The sequence below is a fragment of the Aureococcus anophagefferens genome (assembly GCF_000186865.1).
Source record: "Aureococcus anophagefferens unplaced genomic scaffold AURANscaffold_2, whole genome shotgun sequence".
Taxonomy (NCBI): Eukaryota; class Pelagophyceae; order Pelagomonadales; family Pelagomonadaceae; genus Aureococcus; species Aureococcus anophagefferens.
Window position 1 is genome coordinate 3,365,772 of NW_008705562.1, and position 20,317 is coordinate 3,386,088.

The following is a 20,317-nucleotide window of genomic DNA, read 5'->3' on the forward strand; positions in this document are numbered from 1 at the left end:
GCGCGCCCCCCCCCCGCGGCCGACCGCCGATCCGCCCGCAGGCCGAGACGCGATGCTTCGCGCCGCTCCGCTCCTCGTCGCGGTCGCCGCGGCCGCGCGGCCGTACTGCAAGGAGCCCCACGCGGACCATCTCCAGGCGCACCGGGTGCCCACGGACTACAAGCTCGCGCTCCTGGGCATCTACTACAACGACGTCGAGGGGGAGGACCGGCCGACGGAGGCCGACCTGCGCGCGTGGTACCACAACGACGCCGCCGTGGCCTACCTCGAGGAGGTCAGCGACGGCTGCCTCGACGACATGACCGTCGAGTTCTTCGTCGCGGAGAACGGCATCGGCCACGGCCTCGGCGCCGGCTGCGACGACGACGAGTTCTTCAAAGAAACGTACATCGCGGCGCCGACGAACGGCGGCGGCCGCGCCTTCAACGCTTCGGACTACGACGGCATCGTCGTGTTGCCCCTGGGCTACTGCACGACGAGCGCGTGGGCGGGCGCCATCGCGCTCCACGTCGACGAGCGGACGGAGGAGTTCTCGGGCGTCTACATGGGCCGCGACCTCGGAGGCCCCGGCTGGCGGAGCGCGGGCGACGGCGACGACGCCTGCGAGGACGACGCGGCGTGGAGCGCCGGGTCCGTCGACTGCGCCTACATCGCCGAGGACCCGGCGGCGCGCTGCGGCGACGTCGAGGCGGCGGCGGCGTGCCCGGACTGGACCTTCGACTACGCGCAGTACGAGAACACGATGACCGCGACGATCCTGCCGAAGATCGGCGGGACCAACCAGGTCGAGGGCGCGCTCTCGGCGTGGATCGACGGCGAACGCCACGCGCAGTCGGGCGGCACCGACGTGCTGCCGTTCGGCCCCTACGCCGGCCAGTCCGTCCACCAGGCCATGATCTACGGCGGCGCGGCGCAGGAGGACGGAGCGATCGTCTGGAAGCTCTGCGTCGACGGCGCGATCTACGCGAGCGTCGGCTCCGCGGAAACGTTCCAGGCCGACGAGACGCTCGGCGACGCGACGAGTCCCACCGTCGTCGACTTCGTCAAGGAGACTCCCGAGGCGAAGTGCCCGAAGACGTGCGGCGCGTGCTCCGCGCTCGCCTCCACCTACATGCACGAGCTCTTCCACATGATGGGCGCGCAGTACCACGCGACGGGCCTCGTCTGCCACGAGCCCGAGCGCGACTTCCAGGACCTGCTCCACCGCTGCGCGGACACGAACTACGGCGACTTCTACGACGTCATGGGCTCGGGCAACGGCTTCGCGCCGAACCTCCAGGCGGCGATCCGCTACGACATGGGCTGGATGGGCAAGGACGACGTCGAGTTCGTCGAGACCAGCGGCGAGTACGCGATCTACCCGCTCAACGGCGGGCCGGGGTCCCACAACCGGACCGATCCCAAGAAGCGCGCGCTCTTCTTCGCCACGGGGCCGGGCGTGCCCGTGCACCTGACGCTCGAGTGGCGCACGCACCACGACGCGCCGGGCGTCAGCGCCGCCGTCCTCGAGCGGAACCCGGGCTTCTTCGTGCGCTCGGGCACCGCGCTCGTCGACGCGGACGTCGCGTCGTGCGAGCCCTTCGGCGACGACGAGAAGCTGCGGACGACGCTCCTGCCCGACGCGGCGCTCGTGCTGCACATGGACGGGACCGTCGTCAAGGCCGACAAGGAGGGCCCGCGCGACGACGGGACCATGGCCGTCGAGATCCGGTTCACCGGCGAGCGCCAGGAGTGCCACCGCGGGCTGCCGGCGATGCACACTGGGCATCTTCAACGGCGTCGATGATTTACATGATTTCAAGGAACCGTACGAATCTAGGTACTTCGGCGAGTACTACAACTGCGGCAGTTACGGCTCGTGCGCCGGCGACGGCGGCGACGGCCAGTACTGCGACGCGGGCGCCTGCGGCGACCACGGCGCGTCGCTCCGCGTCCCGAAGCGCCTTTCCCGTCCCCCGATCCGCGCGTCTCCCTAGGCAACTTCTGGGCTCCGTTCTATACGTGCCACGACGAGTGCCTCGACGAGACGAAGGTGTGCGACGACTACGACTTCCGGGGTCACCCGTCCGTGGGCTACCCGCTCACGCCCGACGCGACCATGGACAGCGGCTACGCCTACCCCTGCTGGGACAAGGACCTCGGCGACGTGCCCGCGGACCTGCGCGACGCGTGCTCCCAGATGTTCCAGGGGCGCTGCACGGCCGGGACGCGCTTCGCGCGCGTCAGCCACCACCACATCTCGCACCTCGCGAACGCGGACCGCGACCCCGGCTGCCACGGCGACGAGGGCGAGTTCGACATCGAGCTCGTCGCGTCGACTCTCGACGGGGTCGGCTTCGAGGTGCAGCAGGACCCCTCGTGGTATTCGTGGTTTCCGATGCGCCGGCTGAACATGGCGCCGGGCGACGGCCGCCAGGTCCACTTCGCCTACGGCATCCCCGACGCCACGCCCGACGGCACCTACGACAGCTGCATCTCGATCACGAACACGTTCACGGGCCTGCGCAAGGGCTTCCTGCACCGGCTCACGCTCGGCCAGCCCTTCGACGAATTCCGCCACAACCGCCTCGCGAGCTTCGGCCCCGTCGACTACGACGGCGACGGCGACGTCAGCGCCGGCGAGCAAGGGCTTTTCCTGGCGATCGAGGCCGCCTGCGACGGTCTGGCCGGCTGCGCGCCCGGCTACCCCGACTGCGAGTGGGACTGGCATCCCGACTTCTGCCACGTCGAGGACGAGGTCGCCTGCGACGGCGCGGACGCGGCGCTGGGCACGGAGGACCGCTGCTGGGAGGCGTCGTGGTCGCCGGACGACGCGGCGCACTACGCCTCCCGCGGGCGCGACCAGTGCGAGAACCTCGGCGCGTTCTGCAAGGGCGGCGCGAAGATCCTCGAGGCCGAGGCGTGCGACGACCCGCTGCTCATGCCCTGCAAGAACCAGGAGTTCTGCTTCCAAGACACGACGGCGTGGACGGAGCTCGGCCGCACCTACGACTACGCCGGCCGCGTCGTCTCGGCGCTCGACTACGACGCGGACGCCTCGCTCGAGCCCTGGGCGACGCCGGGGCCGTGCCAGACGGCCTGGACGCTCGACCCGCTCCGCGACGCGCTGCCGACGGCGCCCGTGGGCAGCAACTTCCTCTGCGGCGAGGACGGCGCGGGCGGCGCCAACTCGCTCCACGGCACGGCCTTCTGCGAGCACACCGCGAGCAAGGCGGACGTCGACGCGCTCGGCTGGACGTGGCCCGAGGAGACGGCCGCCTTCCCGCACGCGCGCTGGGCGGGCTTCATCCAGGAGGGCCACGCGTGCTGGGCCCAGGGCGAGCCCGACGTCGAGTGCGCCAAGCGCCTCTGCGAGGAGACGGACGAGTGCGGCGGCCTGACCGTCGGCTGGGTCGAGAAGGACGCTCCCATGTCGGCGCCCCCGGAAGAGCGCCGGGGCCGGCCGTTCTTCGTCTACTTCCTCCAGCGGGGCCTCATCGGCCGACCGGACCTCGACAGTTTCAACAACTGGAACAAGCGCGGCGAAGGCTCGGGGAGCACGGAGATCGCCTGCCTCTACAAGCCGCAGGCGTCGTCGACGGCGGACGAATGTACGTGCTTCGGCGTCTACCTCGACGGCACGTCGCCGATCGTCCCGTCGGGCGCCTGCCCCAAGCCGACGCCCGCGCCGTCGCCCGCACCGATTAGCGATACGACGACGACCACGACGATGACGACCACGACGACGACGGCCGCGCTCTCCGCCGCACCGACGCCCGCGCCGACCGGCGACGCGGCCGCCGCAACGTGCGAAGACGACGCGGACTGGCTCGCGCAGTCGAACAAGAAGGCGAAGAAAAAGTGCGCGAAGAAGACGACGAAGAAGAAGTGTAAAAAAAAGTGCGCGTGGATCGAGGGCGCGTGCGTCGAGAAGCTCCAAACATGCGAGGACCTCTTCTACAAGAAAGGAAAGCCCCAAAAGGAAGGCGCTAAGCTCGTCAAAACCTGCAAGAAGCAGGGCACGATCGGCGGCGCGACTTCGAAGAAGGCCAGCGCCGCCTGCCAGAAGGCGTGCGGCACGTGCGACGACGTCGGCGCGGTCGTCAGCGCGACGACGACGACCGCCGGCTTCACCGATCTCGGAGAGTGGTGCGCGGACTCCGGCACCCAGCTCTGCAAGATGCAGTGCGAGGTCCCGGACTGCCCGATCGGCGAATGCGCGATGCGCCAAGGCACCTGCTGCGACTACACGTGCAATGGTCCCTCGTGCGAGTCGAAGAGGGGCCGCGACTCCTTGTCCTGGCACCGGAAAGACGCCCCGACGAAGACCTGCAAGTGGGTCGAAAGGAAGCCGACGACGCGGTGCCGCAAGAAGGGCGCGACCGGCGCGCGGGCCGTGGCGGAGTGCGTCCGCGCCTGCGCGTCGTGCCCCTCCGAGGGCGCGTGCGCGGACGACGCGACGTGGTACCACACCAACAAGAAGAACAAGAAGCTCGACTGCGTCAGCGTCGCGCGGAACCCCGCGCGCCGCTGCGGCATGCCCGGCGCCAAAGCGGCCTGCCCGGCGACCTGCGGCACGTGCTGAGTACGCAGCCCGAGAGCCCCGCGCCGAACGCGCGGGGCCGAACAAGAACCCCTTCCCCCGACGCGCTAAAAGACGCCACCTACGCCCCGAGCGCGCCGTCGGAGATCGGGAGCAGGAGGCTCTTGAAGGCGAGGGCGACGATGGCGTTGACGGCGACGTTCGCGAGCGCGCCGTCCGGGTCGTGCTCCCGGAGCGTCTGGGCGACGTCCTCGGAGTAGGCGCCGAAGCCCGAGAGCGCGCCGCAGAAGGAGCCCGCGACGCGGTCGAGCGCGGCGTGGAGCCGGTCGCCGGCCGCGCCGCGGCGCGCCGCGAAGGCCGCGTAGGCCGGGAGCCGGAAGACGACGAAGATCGACGACGCGACCGCGAGCGCGACCTGTGTGGAAATCAAATCTTCAACCCGACTTCAATGTGCGCGTATGCGACCGTTTCGACGCGAGGTTTTCTGCTGTGCTTCGAGAACTCGACGAGAGCAATCGATTCGTCCAAAAATCAGCCAAATCGACTTCGATTTGACCGAGCTAGAGATTTCTGAAGTTTGGCCCCGACGTCCCAGCTCACTGGTTGATTTCCACACAGAGCGCGACCGCGTTCGCGAAGGCCGTGCCCCAGTTGACCTCGCCCTCGTGGACCTGCGCGGCGCCCGGGCTCGCGCGCGCGCCCGGGTGCGCCGTCGCCGCGCCGGTCGCGGGCGGCGAAGGACAGCTCGTAGTCGACGAGGTGGCCGACGAGCTCGCCGGCGACGCACGCGAGCGCCGTCACGGCGCAGCCGAAGGCGAGCGCGGCGCCGCGGCCCGGGCCCGCGGCGCACTCGCGCGCGAGCGCCGCGGCCAGGAGCGCCGCGAGCGGCGCCGCGAGGCCCGCGGCGTCGCCGGGCGGCGGCGCCGCCGGCGGCGGGAACGCGGCGAGCGCCGCGCGGCGCCCGAGGAGGTGGAACGCCGGGCCGAGGAGGAGGCAGCCGAGGAGGTACGGCGTCGACAGGTCCACGGTCTCCTTGTCGCGCTTCGCCTGGGCGACGGCGCGGGTTTTCGAGCGATCCCACGCGTCTTCGGACGGGCGATCGGCTCGCGGCCCCGTCTCGAACGCTCGTCGAAGGGTCCCCCGCGCCGCGCGCCGCGAGCTCCGCGGCGTGGACGACGAAGAAGACGAAGGACGTGTAGGCCGCGACGAAGCCGTCGTTGAAGGCGCTCCAGAGGGCGCCGCGCCGGCCGCCGTGGGCCGCGAGGACCGCCGCGAACCCGCCGAGCGCCGCGCCCGACAGGTTGAGCAGCGTGCCCTGGAGTTCGACGCCCAGCACGCTCCCGAGGTCCGGCGTGACGACGCTGTTCCAGCACTCGGCGAGCGCCGCCATGAGGCAGACGAGCAGCAGGCTGTGGGCGTTGCCGCTGAGCCGCGCGCCGAAGCGGCTCGTGAAGGCCACGTGGGCGTGGGGCGGCCGCGCCGCCGTTTTGGCCGACTGCGTGAAGGCGCCGGAAATTGCCAGCAGCAGCGCGACGATGAGCGGGCCCGCGCAGAACGCGATGGCGTGCGCCGTCGTCATCGCGCGAGCGCGCGGCGGCGCGGATGTGCCGACGGCGTGGGGCTCTATGGGGCTGCCCCGACGCAAGAAAAACGGATTGAAGACTGCATCGACCGACGGTGAAGTGCGGCCCAGCCAAGCAATGATGCCTCAGTAGACTCAGCCTCTTGCCAACCGCTGAATGGCGCCCGTGCCGCGCTTCGCGACCGTCGTGCGCTACGCGCTGGCCTCGCGCCTGCTCTGCGTCGCCTGGTGCGTCGTCGCCGACGCGTTGCTGCCGGACCACGACGCCACGGGCGTCCGGCGCTGGCAGGTTGACGCCGCGCCGCTGCTGCCCGTCTGGCTGACGCGGCCCTTCACGCGCTGGGACGCCGCGCACCTGCTCGGCGTCGCGCGCTTCGGCTACGCGTCGGACCTCGACGCCGCGTTCTTCCCCGCGTACCCGGCGCTCTGCGCCGCGGTCGGCCGGTGCCTCGCGGCGGCCGGCCTCGGCGCCGCGGAGGCCCTCGTCGTCGCCGGCGTCCTCGTCTCCAACGCCTGCTTCGTCGCCGCCGCCGGCGGCGCCTACGCCGCGTCCGCGGCGCTCCTCGGCGACGAGGCCGCGGCCTTCCGCGCGGCCGTCGCGTTCTGCTGCACGCCCGCGTCCGTCTTCATGAGCACCTGCTACTCCGAGAGCCTCGCGGCCGCCTGCTCCTTCTGGGGCGTCGCCTGGCTCGTCGACGACCGCCTCGTCGCCGCGACGGCCGCCCTGGCGCTCGGGGCCGCGACGCGGAGCAACGGCGCGCTCTACGCTCTGGTCGTCGCCGCGCGCGGCGCGGCGCGCGCGGCCGCGCGCCAGCCGGCGCCGCGGCGCGCCGCGCGGCTCGCGGCGGCGGCCGTCGCCGCCGCCTGCGTCGCCGCGCCGCCGCTGGTCAAGGACGTCCTGCACCACCGCGCGCGCGGCGGCGGCGCGCCGTTCTCGTCGGCGTACGCGGCCGCGCAGGCCGACGGCTGGGACGTGGGGTTCCTGCGCTACTGGCGGCTCCGCCAGCTGCCCAACTTCGCCCTCGCGGCGCCGGCGGTGGGCATCGCCGCGCACGCCTTCGCCGCGGAGGCGCGGCGCCTCGCGCGGACGCCGCGGCGGCGGCTCCGGGCCGACGCGCGGTGCGGCGCCGCGGACGCCGCCGTCGTCCGCGGCGCGCTCGCGGGCCACGGCCTCGCCCTCGCCCTCGTCTGCGTCTTCGTCGCCCACGCGGAGATCGCCACGCGCCTCCTGGGCGCGAGCAGCCTGCCCTTCTACTGGAGCCTCGCGGCGCTCGAGGCGAAACGGCCGCGCGCGGTCCGCGCGTACGCGGGCCTCTTCGCCGTCGTCGGGCCCCTCGCCCACTGCAACTTCCTGCCCTGGACCTAACCCCCGTCTGGGTGGCGTAGATATACGCCGCGTACGCAGCGACGCCCGCGGGCGGGGATCGGCTGGCGGTCGATAAATTGAGAAGAACGCGGACGCGTTGCGGTGTGGGAGCTCCGCGGCGCGTCGCCCCGCGCGGTCGGCGCCGCCGCCGGGCGCCGCGGCGCACGGGTCGCGCCTCGGCGCCTACTCCATGAAGTCGGCGTCGCCGCCGGCCGCGGCGGCCGCGCCCGGCCGGTCCGAGATCACGCCCGCGCCGCCGGAGCCGCGCTGCTGCGCGACGTACTTCTCGTAGGTCCACTCGTGGTCGCTGTCGTCGTCGTCGGAGTCGGAGTACATGGGCGCGATCCACTTGAGGTCCTCCTTGAGGTCGTCCTGGGCCGTGCCGAGGTACGTGAACGCGAACGCGTCGCCGTTCGCGTAGCCGACGTCGCGGACCGTGTCCTTCGCGTCGCAGGGGATCCAGTTCACGTAGTCCTTGAGGCGGCTCTCCATCATGGCCTTGTGGTCGTCGTCGACGGGGCCCGAGTTGTACTTCTTCACGGGCAGCAGCGGCTTCTCTTTGAGGCCCGTCTCGCGGCAGATCGTCGCCTGGGAGAGATTCGAGTTCGCTTCGACACGAGCGTCCCGCGCGTTCCGAAAAAGCAACCATGCTTCGAGACCGTTCCGAGCAATGATCGCGCGTCCAAACATCAGCCGAAACGAGTGGAAACGGCCGAGAGAGGAGCCTTGGAAGTTGGGAAGTTCGCGCTCTTTTCCCGCCCCGATTCGTCGCCTTGAGGTCGACGACGGGCGTGTCCGCGTAGACCTCGACGGTCATGACCTTGTGGTCCTTGTGCTCCGGGTGCATGACCTTGAGCGTGATCTCCGGGCCCCGGGTCCGCGCCGCGGGCGCCTCGGGCGCCGCGGGGACGGCGTAGCCGCCGGCCTCGCTGCTGAACCAGCCGCCCTTGGACGCGGCCGTCGCCTTGGCGCGCATCCAGGACCCGTCGAGCTCGACGACCTCGAGCTCGTCGCCGACGCCCCGCGAGCACGCCGGCGTCGAGTCCACGGCGGCCCACTTCTTGAGCACGAACTTGGCGCTGCCGCCGCCGACCTCGTTGCTCGCCGTCACGACGAACTTCGTACCTGCGCGCGGGCCGGGGCTGGGCCGGGGGGCCCGGGGGGGGGGCGACCGCACCGACGTCGCCCATCGCGCCCGCGGCTGCTACGACCGCGGCCATGGCTTTGATGGGAGAAGGTAGTCGACTTCTAGCGTGTGGAGGCAGCCCAAGGGGATCTTGAAGATCCCCGCCCCGATTAATAAAGTTCAAGTCCGGCAACGTTGAATTCACCATCGCGAAGTTGGCGAGGCGCCACGATGGTCGCAGCATTTTCCAGCGCGTAAACGAAGCCATTCAGCAATGCCATCGGTTCGTACGCTGCTCCTCGTCGTCGCGACGTCGGCGACGGCCGACGAGGTCTGCGTGGACCGGACGCTCGTGCGCAGCGCGCAGGCGGCCTTCGGGTCGCCCGGCGGGTCGCGCGTCGTCGCGCTCGACGTCGGTTCGGCCCTCGCCGCCGACGAGACCGTCGTCGCCGCGACGCTGCGCGCGGCCGTCCGCGGCGACTTCGGGTCCGCGGGCGCGGCCGCGACGGCTTCCGCGGGCAACGCGACGGTGGACTGCGACGGCGGCGGCGTCTCGCAGTGCAACGCGTGGCACGCCTGCGGCGGCGCCGCGCTCGACGGCCCGTCGGCCGCCGTCGAGGCCACGGTCGCGCTGACGGACGCCGTCGACTGGGACTACTGCGACGGCGGCACCGTCGCCGAGGCCGACGTCGAGGTCGAGTTCGTCGCGCGGTCGTGCGGGCCCGCGCCGTCGCGGGCGCCGACGCCGCGGCGGTCGCCGGCGCCGTCCCCGGCCGCGACGCGCGCGCCGACGTGCGGCGCGCGGTCCGAGGGCTCGGCGACGCGGTCCTCGGCCGTCGCGCGCGTCGGCAGCGCGTCGTCGGCCGCGACGGCGTCCGTCGCGGCGCCGCCGCGCGCGGCCGGCGCGTCGGCGGCCGTGCTCCGCGCCTACGCGCGCGGCGACTTCGGCGGCGGCGCGGCGCCGGGCAACGTCACCGTCGGCGGCGCCGTCGTCGGGTCGTGCGACGGCGGCGCCGCGAGCCAGTGCGCGAGCTGGAAGGCGTGCGCGCTCGACGGCGGCGGCAACCTCGACGTCGCCGCGGCGGCGGGCGGCGTCGACGCGACGCTCCGCGTCGGCGCGGGCGTGTCCTTCGACTACTGCGACGGCGGCGCGGTGGCCGAGTTCCGGATCTTCGTGGACTACGGCGTCCCGTCGTGCGACGACGCCGCGATGGACGCGGCGGACGACGACGACGAAAGCCGGGCCGTCGACCTCGGCCGCTTCCCCGCGCGCGTCGGCGTCGCGCTCCTCGCGCTCGCGGGCGCCGGGTTCGCGGCCGCGGGCGGCGCGCTCGCGCGCGCGTGGCGCGCGCAGGCCCGGCGGCTCCGGGGCGAGAGCGGCGGCGGCGCGCTCATCGGGGACCCCGGCGAGACGCGCCTGTAACCCGACCTTAGGTGTGCCCCCCTAGAAGCGCGCGCAGGCCCGGCGGCTCCGGGGCGAGAGCGGCGGCGGCGCGCTCATCGGGGACCCCGGCGAGACGCGCCTGTAACCCGACCTTAGGTGTGCCCCCCCTAGAACAGGTCGGGCTTCTTCTCCTTGACGGTGACGAACTCCTTGAAGGGCTTGCCCGTGCCGTAGATGGAGTTGTTCGTCTGGAGCCGCACGCCGGGGATCTCGTCGGCCTTGGCCTGGAGCTTCTCGATGCGGTCCTGGTAGTTCGTCGGCTGGCTCGGCGCGTAGAGCGACCCCCAGTCCTTGTACCACTGCTTCGACGCTTCCAATTCCGACTTGACGCGCTGCTCCCAGTTCTGCGCGTCGGCGACCTGCGCGGCGCTCGAACGCTCGGACGTTTCGGCGCCGTCGCCCCGGCGCGTCGTTTCTCGAGCGCCGCGCCGCCCGACGCGCTCCCCCGGCGCGCCCCCTCCCCGCGACGTTGGGCAGCCCCCGCGCGTCGGACGCGGCGCTGCGTGCGTAGCTGTGGTCCTGCTTCGCGCGCTCCTCCATGGTGCGGCGGCCGCGGCGCGACGCCGGGAGTGTGAGAGGCCTCGCGACGGCGCCCGCGCACGCTACGAGGTCGGTTGTCGGGGGCCGAAGCTGTGCGCTGATTTGCGTGCCCTGCTCCTTCGCGGGCAGCGTATCCAACGCTGCCCTTCTCCGCAGCGCGGGGCAATGGCGTCCCGGCCGACGCCCGCCAAGTCGAAGTCGCGCTTCCAGGTCTGCGCCGAGGAGTTCTGCGAGTCCTACTTCAAGTGCAGCTACCAGTGCCACCTCCAGGAGAAGCCGAGCAGCTCCAACGTGCGCACGTTCATCGCCACCTTCAGCAAGCCCACGCTCCTGACGCCGGCGCCGCCGGCCGTCGTCCGCGTCAACCTCGAGGTCGTCTACGAGGGCGGCGGCTGCAAGGTGAGCCGCTTCAAGGTCGACGGCAGCAGCCACTGGCTCGACAGCGAGACACCGTTCCAGGAGCTCTGGTTCGACCGCGCGCGCGCCCGCGCCCCGACGACGCGACGCGCGCGCCCGACACCACGCGCACCCGACGACGCGACGCGCGCGCCCGACACGCGCACCCGACGACGCGACGCGCGCACCCGCGCCGCGTTCACGGGTACCCCGCGCAGGTCGTCCGGCGAAAGCTCGCGTGCCAGCAGATGGTGTCGCTCGACGACGCGTTCACGGAGACGCGCCTGCCGCAATGAACGAGGGACGCCGTCCTAACAGGATTAGATCGTTCGGTCACGACCGGCCGACTTGACGAGGAAGCCGAGGTGGTAGAGGTGGGCGATGAGCTTCCCCCCGAGTTTCCCACGGATGACACACCAGGTCTCCGGATTGCCGGCGGGCGCCCGGAGCGCGGCCTCGAATTTCCGGTAGAGGTTGGGGCCGAGCAGGAGCCGCGCGCGCACGGCGGGCTCCAGGAGCTCGCTGCCGCCGTAGTTGCCGTTGATGATGACCCAGGACGGCTCCGCCGCGTCCTCGATCTCGTGCTGCATCGTCGCGGCGTAGAGCGGGTTCACGTCTAATTTGCACGGCCTCATCCCGCCTGGCTCCGGATCGTTCACGACGTCGATGACGAACTCGCCGTCGTCGTCGCTGTCGTCGTCGCCGTCGCTGTCGTCGTAGGGCGTCCTCACGCCGTCGCTTCGAATCACCGGGTTCCGTTTGCAGGCGCGCGGGAGGATCGCTCCCGTGAAATTGTCGACGTCGAGCTGCCCGACGATTTGCTTGAGCTCGCCCAGGAGCCGGCGCAGGTCGTCGGCCGCGCCCGGCCCGGACGTCGCGCGCGCGCGGAAGGCCTCGCGGGACGAGAGGCAGTGGCGGAGCGACGACGTGACGACCTCGGCCCAGGACGGCGCGACGAGCGACACGTTCAGCGACACGTTGTCGTCGTCGAGCGACTCGACCTCGTGGTAGAGGCCCGCGGGGAAGTACAGGACGTCGCCCGCTTCCAGCACGAACTCGTCGACGTCGTCCGCGTCGCGCTTCCGCTTCTTCGACGACGGCGCGGCGCCGCGGTCGCGCCCGTGACATAGGCCCGCGGCCTTGCGCTGGTCCTCGGCGACGGACGCGTCCGCGAAGTGCAGCGAGTGCGCGCGGAGCGGGTGCGTCTCCGTCGACCGCGCGACGCGCCAACGCTTCGACCCCCGGAGCTGGACCGTGAAGTTCTCCTGGAAGTCGTAGTGCCAGCCCGTGACGTGCCCCTCGCGCGCGCAGAACATCTCGACCTCGCCGTGGCCCGCGAGTTGGCCCGCGCCGCGCCGCGGCGGCAGGCCCAGCGACGTCTCGCCGAGGAGCGCGTCGACGAGCGACGCCTCGAGGCCCGGCGGCCCGCGGCAGTAGAGCGCGTGGCCCGCGCCGTGGAGCGCCGCCGCGGAGCGCGCGTCCTCGGCGACGACGGACGTGAGCGCCGTCGTGGACCGCGACGCCGGCAGGCCCCAGCGCCGCGCCTCGCCCGACGGCGCGGCGCCGCCCGCGCGCACCCAGAGCATGAGCCGCTCCGACGAGCTCGCCGCGGCCACGGCCTCGACGTCGCCGGCCGCCGCCTCGGGGAAGAGCGCCGCCGCGCGCGCCGCGCCGCCGCCCGCGACGACGACGGCGCGGCGGCGGAAGTGGGTCTCCAAGAAGGCGTCCTTGCCGAGCGGGTGCAGCAGGGCGTCGAGCGTCAAATTGCCCGGGTCCAGCGGCGGCGCGTCCGCGTCGGAGACGACGCGGTGGGCCATCGTACTCGCTGCGACAGGTCTCACCAAGCCAGCATTAGAGTGGTTTGTGGTGTGAGCTCAGCGAATCACATCACCGAGCAGGGCCGTCTCACTAAGCCATGCGATGATGCAACCTTGGCGATATGAAGGGTGGTGCAGCCCGCCTTGCACTTTTGTGTGTGGGCTACGCCTGGACAAGATCTTCCCGCCGCCCGCCTCTTTGCGCGCCGGGTGGCACCTGCGCGTCGGCCGCCGCGTCGCGCCTCGCCGGCCGGACCGCGGCCGGCCCCAGCTACGAACCACCCGCCGAACGCCGAAACCGAGCATGTTCAACATCAACTGCGGCGACGACGCGCAGCCCGGGCCGACCTGCGGCATGTTCGACACGGAGCGGCCCGGCGGCGACGCCAAGGGCCCGCCGGACATGTCCCTCGACGAGCTGCTGTCGAAGCTCGACCTCTCGGAGTACAAGAGCAAGTTCGAGTCCGCGGGAGTCGCCGACGTGCCGACGCTCGCGCGGCTCACGGAGGACCAGCTCGACGGCTTCGACATGCGCAAGCTCGAGAAGCGCAAGCTCCTCCACCACCTCTCCGGCGTCGCCGTGCCCAAGGGCGACGACAGCATCATGTGCTGACGCGCGGCGCGTCTGTGTCTAAATCCCCCCGCGCCCGCGCCCGGCGACACGCCGCGCGCGGCGGGGCGGCTACCTCGTGACCCTCCGGCCCGGGGCGTCGGCTCGCGACCGTGGTGGATGTTAGGACCCCGCGCGCGCCGCGCTCGAGATTGCAAGTGAGATTGCCACGCTCACGCCGCTCTGGCCAATCAGGGCAGCCCGATGCCGACCGAGTGCTCTCCGACGCGTCCGAGGACTAGGGGCAGCCCGTCGGCGCCAGGCCCGGCCCCTCGAGCCCCGCGACCATGCCCGACCCGCCGCCGGAAGGCCTCGTGCGCATGCCCGCGGCGCGCGCCCTCGCCGCGCGGCCGAGCGAGGAAAACATCGCGCACACGGCCCTGCGGTCCCCCGGCCGCGACACGCTCCTCGACCGGCCGTCGCACCTCAGCGGCCGGTCGACGCGCGAGGACATCGAGGCGTACCACGCGTCCATGCTCGACGACACGGAGGCGGAGGCGGCGGAGGAGGCGGCGGCGGTCATCTTCAGCGGCCACCTGAGCAAGCGGGGCCACGTCCGCGCGACGTGGAAGACGCGGTGGTTCGAGCTCCGCGAGGGCGCCATGGTCTATTTCGATAGCCAAGGGGGGCGCCCCCTCGGCGCCGTGCTCCTCGGGCCGGAGACGTCCGTCGTGCCGAGCGGCCACAAGCCCAACTGCGTCTTCATCTCCACGCCGGCCGCGGCCAAGGCCGCGCGCGGCGCCGAGGTCGAGGCCCTGGGCTGCCGCGTGCACAAGAGCTTGTTCGTGGAGTGCGGCACGTCCAAGGAGAAGGAGCGCTGGATGAGCGCCGTCTTTGCCGTGATCAACCTGCAGCGGGGGCCGTCGCTCGCCGTCAAGGGGCTCCGGGACCGGCACTGCGCGTGGGAGCCCGACTCCTCGAAGGCGCGGACGCTGGAGCAGGTGGACCGCGAGCGCTTCGCGAACATCATCTCGGACGGCGGCAAGGCGACGACGTCGGACCGCGAGCTGATCTTCGGCGAGGTCATGCGGGGCGTCGAGAAGTGCCGCGCGGAGCGGCCGCAGCTACGCGTCAAGGTCCACGCGGGCCGGGACCTGCCCTGCGTCGGCGACGCCAACGGCCTCGCGGACCCCTTCGCCAAGGTCATGCTCGGCGGCGTCGTCGCGCGGACGCGGACCTGCCCGGAGTCGCTCGACCCGCGATGGGGCGAGGCGCTCACGCTCGACTTCGACCGCGAGTCCATGCGGTTTCTAGTCGTGGAGGTCTGGGACGAGAACGCGACGATCCGCGGGCCGAGCGAGGAGTTCATGGGGCGCCTCGTGCTGCCCCTCGCGGCGCTGGGGCCCGACGTGCGCGTGGACCGCTGGTTTCACCTCGGCCGGAGGTCGTCGCGCGACCGCGGGTCCCGGGGCCAGATCCGCCTCGAGATCGCGACGAACGTGCCCCTGCTGGCGGGGCTCTCCGAGGCGCTGGCCCACGCCGCGGCGCTGCCCGTCTTCGCCGGGGGCCCGGGCCGGGGGCTCGGGCTGCCGCTCGCGGGCGCGGAGGCCGTCGAGGACTGCGCGTCCGACGTCACGCTGGTCTGCACCGCGGGCGACCAGGGCGCGACGGCGGCGAACGACGGGGTTTTATTGCTGACGAACCACCGCCTCTTGTTCGCGCGCGACGAGTACTGGCCAGGGCAGGAAAAGAGAGCGAAATTCCCAACTTCAAAGGCTCCGATCTCGGCCGTTTTCCACTCGTTTCGGCTGATTTTTGGACGAGCGATCATCTCTCGGAACGGTCTCGAAGCATGGATGCTTTTTCCGGAACGCGCGCGCGCAGAACACTCATGTTGAAGAGAACTTGAATCACCCTTTTCCTGCCCAGGTACTGGCGCGGGTCGAAGCGGCCGGGCCTCACGTGCCACGCGTCCCTCGGCGCCGTCACGGGCGCGGAGCTGCGGACCAAGGGCGGCGTCGATTCGTTGGTCGTGCACACGGCGACGGCGCGGACGTTGGAGTTCCAGTTCCACGGCGTCGCGAGCCGCAAGGTCTCCGCGGCGGCCGACGACGGCGCGGCGGCGCGGCGCCTCGACCGCGGGCTCCTGAGCCGCTTCGACGCGATGCTCGGCGCCGTGCTCGGCCGCCGCACGGGCAAACCCAAGGAGGACCGCGCGCGCGTCGAGAGCGTCGTCATCGCCGCGCGCGAGACGGAGTGCGCCGCGCCGGAGCGGCCGCTCGCGGGCCTCGACGCGCCCGACGCGGACGAGGGCCCGCCGAGCGCGCGCATCCACGCGCGCCTCGAGTTCTGGCTCGCGAACCGGCCCCGGCTCCTCGAGCGCTGCGCGACGGCGGCCGCGGCAGCCATCGCCGGCTTCACGTCGACGTCGTCCGCGGCGCACGCGGCGCTGTCCTACCAGCGCGGCACCTACGACGACGACGACGACGACAACGACGGCGACGACGACGACGAGGCGTCCGACGGCACGGACGACGACGACGCCGAGGGCGGCGAGCTCACGGCCTACGCGGCCGCGCGCGCGTCGACGCGCGTGCCGCGGCTCCTGAAATTCGGCTGGGACCTCTTCGACGCGGCCCGCGAGCTCCAGCGCCTGGGCATCCCCGACGGCGCCTGGCGCGTCACGGCGGCGAACGAGGACTACTCGCTCTGCCCGACCTACGCGCGCGTGCTCGCCGTGCCGCGGTCCGTCGACGACGCGAGCCTCCGCGCGGGGAGAGCGTGATTCAACGTCGCTTCAACGTGAGTGTTCCGCGCGCGCGCGTTCCAGAAAAAGCATCCGCGCTTCGAGAGCGCTCCGAGAGATGATCGCTCGTCCAAAAATCAGCCGAAACGAGTGGCCGAGAGAGGAGCCTTTGAAGTTGGGAATTTCGCACCCTTTTCCCGCCCAGGCGAGCCTCCGCGAGGTCGCGGCCTACCGGTCCAAGGGCCGCATCCCCATCCTCTCCTGGCGCGACCCCGTGACCCACGCGACGATCTCGCGCTGCAGCCAGCCCCTCGTGGGGGCAAGAGACCGGCGTCTACCGGGCGGCGAAGCAACCATCGAGCATCCGCGCAGGTGCTCCACAAACGGTCCGTCGCGGACAACGCGATGCTCCTCGCCGTCGCGTCCGCGAGCGGCTGGCGGTCCCTCGAGGGCGACGACGAGCTGGACGCGGAGGCCGCGACGCCGCCGGGCGTGCTGTCGACGGCCTCGGACGATCTGACGCTGCGGGCGCGGGTTCCGCGCGGAGATGTTTCGTCGAACCCCCCGACCACGCGCCGAGAGTTTGTTTGGATCTTTTCTTCGAACCGCGCCGCTCCAGGCGCTCGCGAAGGAGACGTCGCTGGGCAAGGCCGTGCGCCGCGCGAGCGGGCGGCTCGCGGGCGACGCGGCGACGGGCGACGCCGCGGCGGAGCGCGCGCGCGAGGGCCCCCGCGAGGCGCTCTGCGAAGACGACGAGCGCGCCGCGGCCTGCGAGTCGCACGTGAACTTTGGGGACCTGCCCAAGCTCGGCGACCGGCGCGTGTCGCTCACGCCGCGGTCGAGCGAGGCGCCGGCGGACGACGCCGCGCCGCCGCCGGCGGGCGACGCGACGCCCCAGCTCCGGCGCTACGCGGCGTGGCGGTCGCGCGCGCTCCGGCGCGCGCGGCGCCACAGCCTCCGCGAGTCGCTGCCCGCGGGCGCCAACTACGCCGCCGCGCGGCGCCGCGCCGGCGTCCCAAGAGAAAATGTTCCGACACTTATCGTGTCATCTACGAGGTTCCGCGACCGGTCCCGACGAGCGTTCAAGAGACACTTTTCGCGTAGGCCCGCGAGCTCCCAGAGCGCGCTCGCGCACCGCGACGCCGACGCGAAGCCGCCCATGCTGCTCGTCGTCGACGCGCGGAGCCCGCTGGCCGTCAAGGGGAACCAGATCGCGGGCGGCAAGGGCACGGAGACGTTGGAGCACTACGAGGGCGTGCGCATCAGCGTCCTGTGGCCGTGACGATTTTCGAGAGATTTCGGCTGGGAAAACGACGAAAAATCGTTACCGACATGCTTGGTAGGTGCGCATGCGCCTCGAGTTCATGGGCATCGCGAACATCCACGCGGTGCGCGCGGCCCACGACGGCTTGGTGGACGCGGTCTGCGGCCGCGGCGACTTCGCGGCGGCGTGCGCGTCGAGCTCGGGCTGGTTCGCGCTGCTCCAGCGGCTGCTCGCGGCCGTGGTCCACGTCGTCGACGCCGTCGCGCGCCACGGCGTGCCCGTGCTCGTGCACTGCAGCGACGGCTGGGACCGCACGCCGCAGCTGACCGCGGGGTCGATGCCAGCGTCCTGTGGCCGTGACGATTTTCGAGAGATTTCGGGTGGGAAAACCTATGAGAAATCGTCACCGTCACATTTGGCAGGTCGATGCTGCTCATGGACCCGTTCTACCGGACGATCCGGGGCTTCGCGGTGCTCGTGGAGAAGGAGTGGTGCGCCTGCGGCCACAAGTTCGCGGAGCGGCACGGCTTCGACGACAAGGGCCACGCGTCGAGCGACCGCAGCCCCTGCTTCCTCCAGTGGATCGACCTCGTGCACCAGGTCCGGCGCCAGGCGCCGGACGCGTTCGAGTTCAACGTCGAGTTCCTCGTGACCGTCGCCGCGGCGGCGAGCGACGGCTGGACGGGGACCTTCCTCTTCGACTGCGACCGGCTCCGCGAGGCCCACAAGCTCAAGGACCGCGCCGTGTCGCTCTGGTCGCACGTCGAGGCGCGGCGCCGCGACTTCAAGAACCCGACCTACCGCCCCGACGACCGCGTCATCTACCCCCTCGTGGGGCGCCAGCACCTCGTCCTCTTCGACGCCTGGTTCCAACGCTGGCACGGCGCCGTCAACGGCGTCTACTGGGACGCGGACTAGTGGGAGGGGACCCCCGGGTAATCGGCTATCTGGCCGGGGGTCGACTCTGGGGTCGTCGCCGTGGATTTCAGCTTGCCCGATCCTCAATCCGCAATGGAGCCGTGTCCAGCAGAGATCGCTACCGCGCCCGCTCGCGCGACGCCACCCCGACACGCGCGCAAGACGCTGTGCGCGACGCCCGCTCTCCGCGCAGGTTTAAAAAATGCAGAAGCTCATCATCGCCCTCACCGCCGCCACGGCCTCGGCCTTCGTCGCGCCCAGCGCCGCCGCGCCCAAGACGCAGCTCGCCGCCGTCCAGGACATGGAGGGCATCACCATGCCCATGGGCCTTTTCGATCCCTTCGGGTTCTCCAACGGCTGCAGCGACGAGGCGCTCGCGTGGTACCGCGAGGCGGAGATCAAGTCCGTTCCCGGTGTCCCCGATTTTGTTGATCCGAGCCAAAGACATCGCCCCGCGCGCGCCGCCGTCTCACCCCGCGCCCCTCAGGCACGGCCGCGTCGCCATGGCCGCCTTCGTCGGCTTCCTGGTCAACTACCAGGGCTACACGTTCCCCGCGAACCTCGACATGTCGGGCAACAAGTTTGCGTCGCTCGGCACCGGCAACCCGCTCCTCGCCTGGGACAACCTCTCGGAGAAGGGCAAGTGGTCCATCCTCGGCTTCGTCGGCCTCCTCGAGGTCCTCGGCGAGGCGGAGAAGCCCCACTACACCAAGGGCGGCAAGAGCGGCTCGCACGAGCTCGTCTGGTACTTCGGCTCCAAGTACATCTCCGGCAAGTCCCCCGAGGACCGCCTCCGGAGCCGCAACGCCGAGATCAACAACGGCCGCCTCGGCATGCTCGGCATCATGTCCCTCATCGCCGCGTCGACGGTCCCGGGCTCGGTCCCCTTCTTCACGTCGGACCTGGCGCAGTACACCGGCGACGTCTGGGCGCCCTTCTAAGCGGCGCCGGCGGCTGCGAAGCCGGCGCCGCGCCGGCGGTCTCCCACCTCCATCCCAAAAAAAAGTCGCCCGGCGGCGGGGCGCGAATCGTCGCGAGGCCGCGCGGCACGTCGTTCCCGTAACGGCCGTGCGCGCGGGTGATTCGTCGTTCTCTGCGGGGGGGGGCGTCTCTGCGCGGAGCGGGCGTCGGGCGGGGGCGGCGCGCCGCGTCGTCGTGGTCGAGCTCTCTACGGCCGACCACGACACGCGGAGGCGCCCGCTTGCCCGTCGCCGACGGATGTCTCGCGTCGGACGTCTCGCGGCGGCGCGGGGGACGCGTGCCGCCGGTCGCACCCACGCGCCGGCCGCCGCGTCGCCCACAGCAGACGTCAAAAAATCCCCGGGAGCTCGCACGCGGCACCACTGCGATGCGTCTCCCGTTGGGGGATATGTGGGCGGCTCGCTCGCTCGGAAGAGGGAACATCAACTTTGCGGCGGGTGTTACACAAATGAGGTATCCTCTGGATGAGCATCTCTAGCAGCGCTCACCACAAATCTCCCCAGACAGCGCGGGTGAAACAGGCCGCCTGGGCATCGTCGAAGAGAGGCTAGTCGGGTGCGCCGTCCACGCTCTCTCGTACCATGTCGTGCGTCGCGGCGTCTCTGCGAAGCGAAAACGTATTGCGAGGCGAAATGGAGAACCCGGGCTGCGGTCTCCGGGGCTGCCGCGCCGGCTGGCCGACGCTCGCTCTCGCTCCGGCGAGGCGGCCCCGCCGGGGCGGGGCGGCGGCCCCGGCGGCGGCGCGCGGCCACCCGGCCGGCGGCGCCGGCCGCCCGGCCGTTCGAAGAGCCGTGCGACGGACGGGCGCCGCGCGGCCGGCGGCCGGCCGGCGGCCGGGCCGCGCTCGCGCTACCCGCGCGCGCGCTTTGCGGCGCGCGAGGTCCGACCCGCGCCCTCTTTTCCCAGGTACGCGGACATGACCAAGCCCGAGCTGAAGGCGAAGATCAAGGAGGTCAAGGCCGAGATCGAGGACCTGGCCATGGCCGTGAATAAGAAGCTCAAGGAGAACACGGTCGCGTCGCCCTTCGCGGAGGACACGGGGACGCAGCCGGGCTGCGCGTCAGC

At 72.0% G+C, this 20,317-nt stretch overlaps 5 protein-coding genes across 5 annotated transcripts; 3 read left to right on the forward strand and 2 right to left on the reverse strand.

Moving 5' to 3' along the window:
• Positions 1-52: 52 nt before the first annotated feature.
• On the forward strand, positions 53-4,645 carry AURANDRAFT_70763 (hypothetical protein; the record flags this gene model as incomplete). The annotated part of the gene is made up of 3 exons (XM_009034972.1): positions 53-1,731; positions 1,820-1,950; positions 1,977-4,645. The coding sequence occupies 3 exons, from the start codon at positions 53-55 to the stop codon at positions 4,562-4,564; spliced, it is 4,398 nt and encodes a 1,465-aa protein (XP_009033220.1).
• A 473-nt stretch (positions 4,646-5,118) lies between these two features.
• AURANDRAFT_61478 (hypothetical protein) lies at positions 5,119-8,690 on the reverse strand (the record flags this gene model as incomplete). The annotated part of the gene is made up of 6 exons (XM_009034988.1): positions 5,119-5,193; positions 5,279-5,569; positions 5,646-6,153; positions 7,658-8,058; positions 8,171-8,595; positions 8,648-8,690. 6 exons carry the CDS (start codon positions 8,688-8,690, stop codon positions 5,119-5,121), a joined length of 1,743 nt encoding a protein of 580 aa, XP_009033236.1.
• A 560-nt stretch (positions 8,691-9,250) lies between these two features.
• AURANDRAFT_61479 (hypothetical protein) lies at positions 9,251-12,793 on the reverse strand (the record flags this gene model as incomplete). The annotated part of the gene is made up of 3 exons (XM_009034987.1): positions 9,251-9,523; positions 10,178-10,399; positions 11,330-12,793. The coding sequence occupies 3 exons, from the start codon at positions 12,791-12,793 to the stop codon at positions 9,251-9,253; spliced, it is 1,959 nt and encodes a 652-aa protein (XP_009033235.1).
• Positions 12,794-15,957: 3,164 nt separating this feature from the next.
• AURANDRAFT_1535 (hypothetical protein) lies at positions 15,958-18,235 on the forward strand (the record flags this gene model as incomplete). Its single annotated transcript, XM_009034570.1, has 5 exons — positions 15,958-16,092; positions 16,295-16,461; positions 17,212-17,356; positions 17,451-17,686; positions 17,776-18,235. Coding segments are annotated over 5 exons (1,143 nt in total), but the record flags the coding sequence as incomplete, so codon positions are not given.
• Positions 18,236-18,464: 229 nt separating this feature from the next.
• On the forward strand, positions 18,465-19,352 carry LHC16 (putative plastid light harvesting protein; the record flags this gene model as incomplete). Its single annotated transcript, XM_009034973.1, has 2 exons — positions 18,465-18,673; positions 18,759-19,352. 2 exons carry the CDS (start codon positions 18,474-18,476, stop codon positions 19,210-19,212), a joined length of 654 nt encoding a protein of 217 aa, XP_009033221.1.
• Between the last annotated feature and the right edge of the window lie 965 nt (positions 19,353-20,317).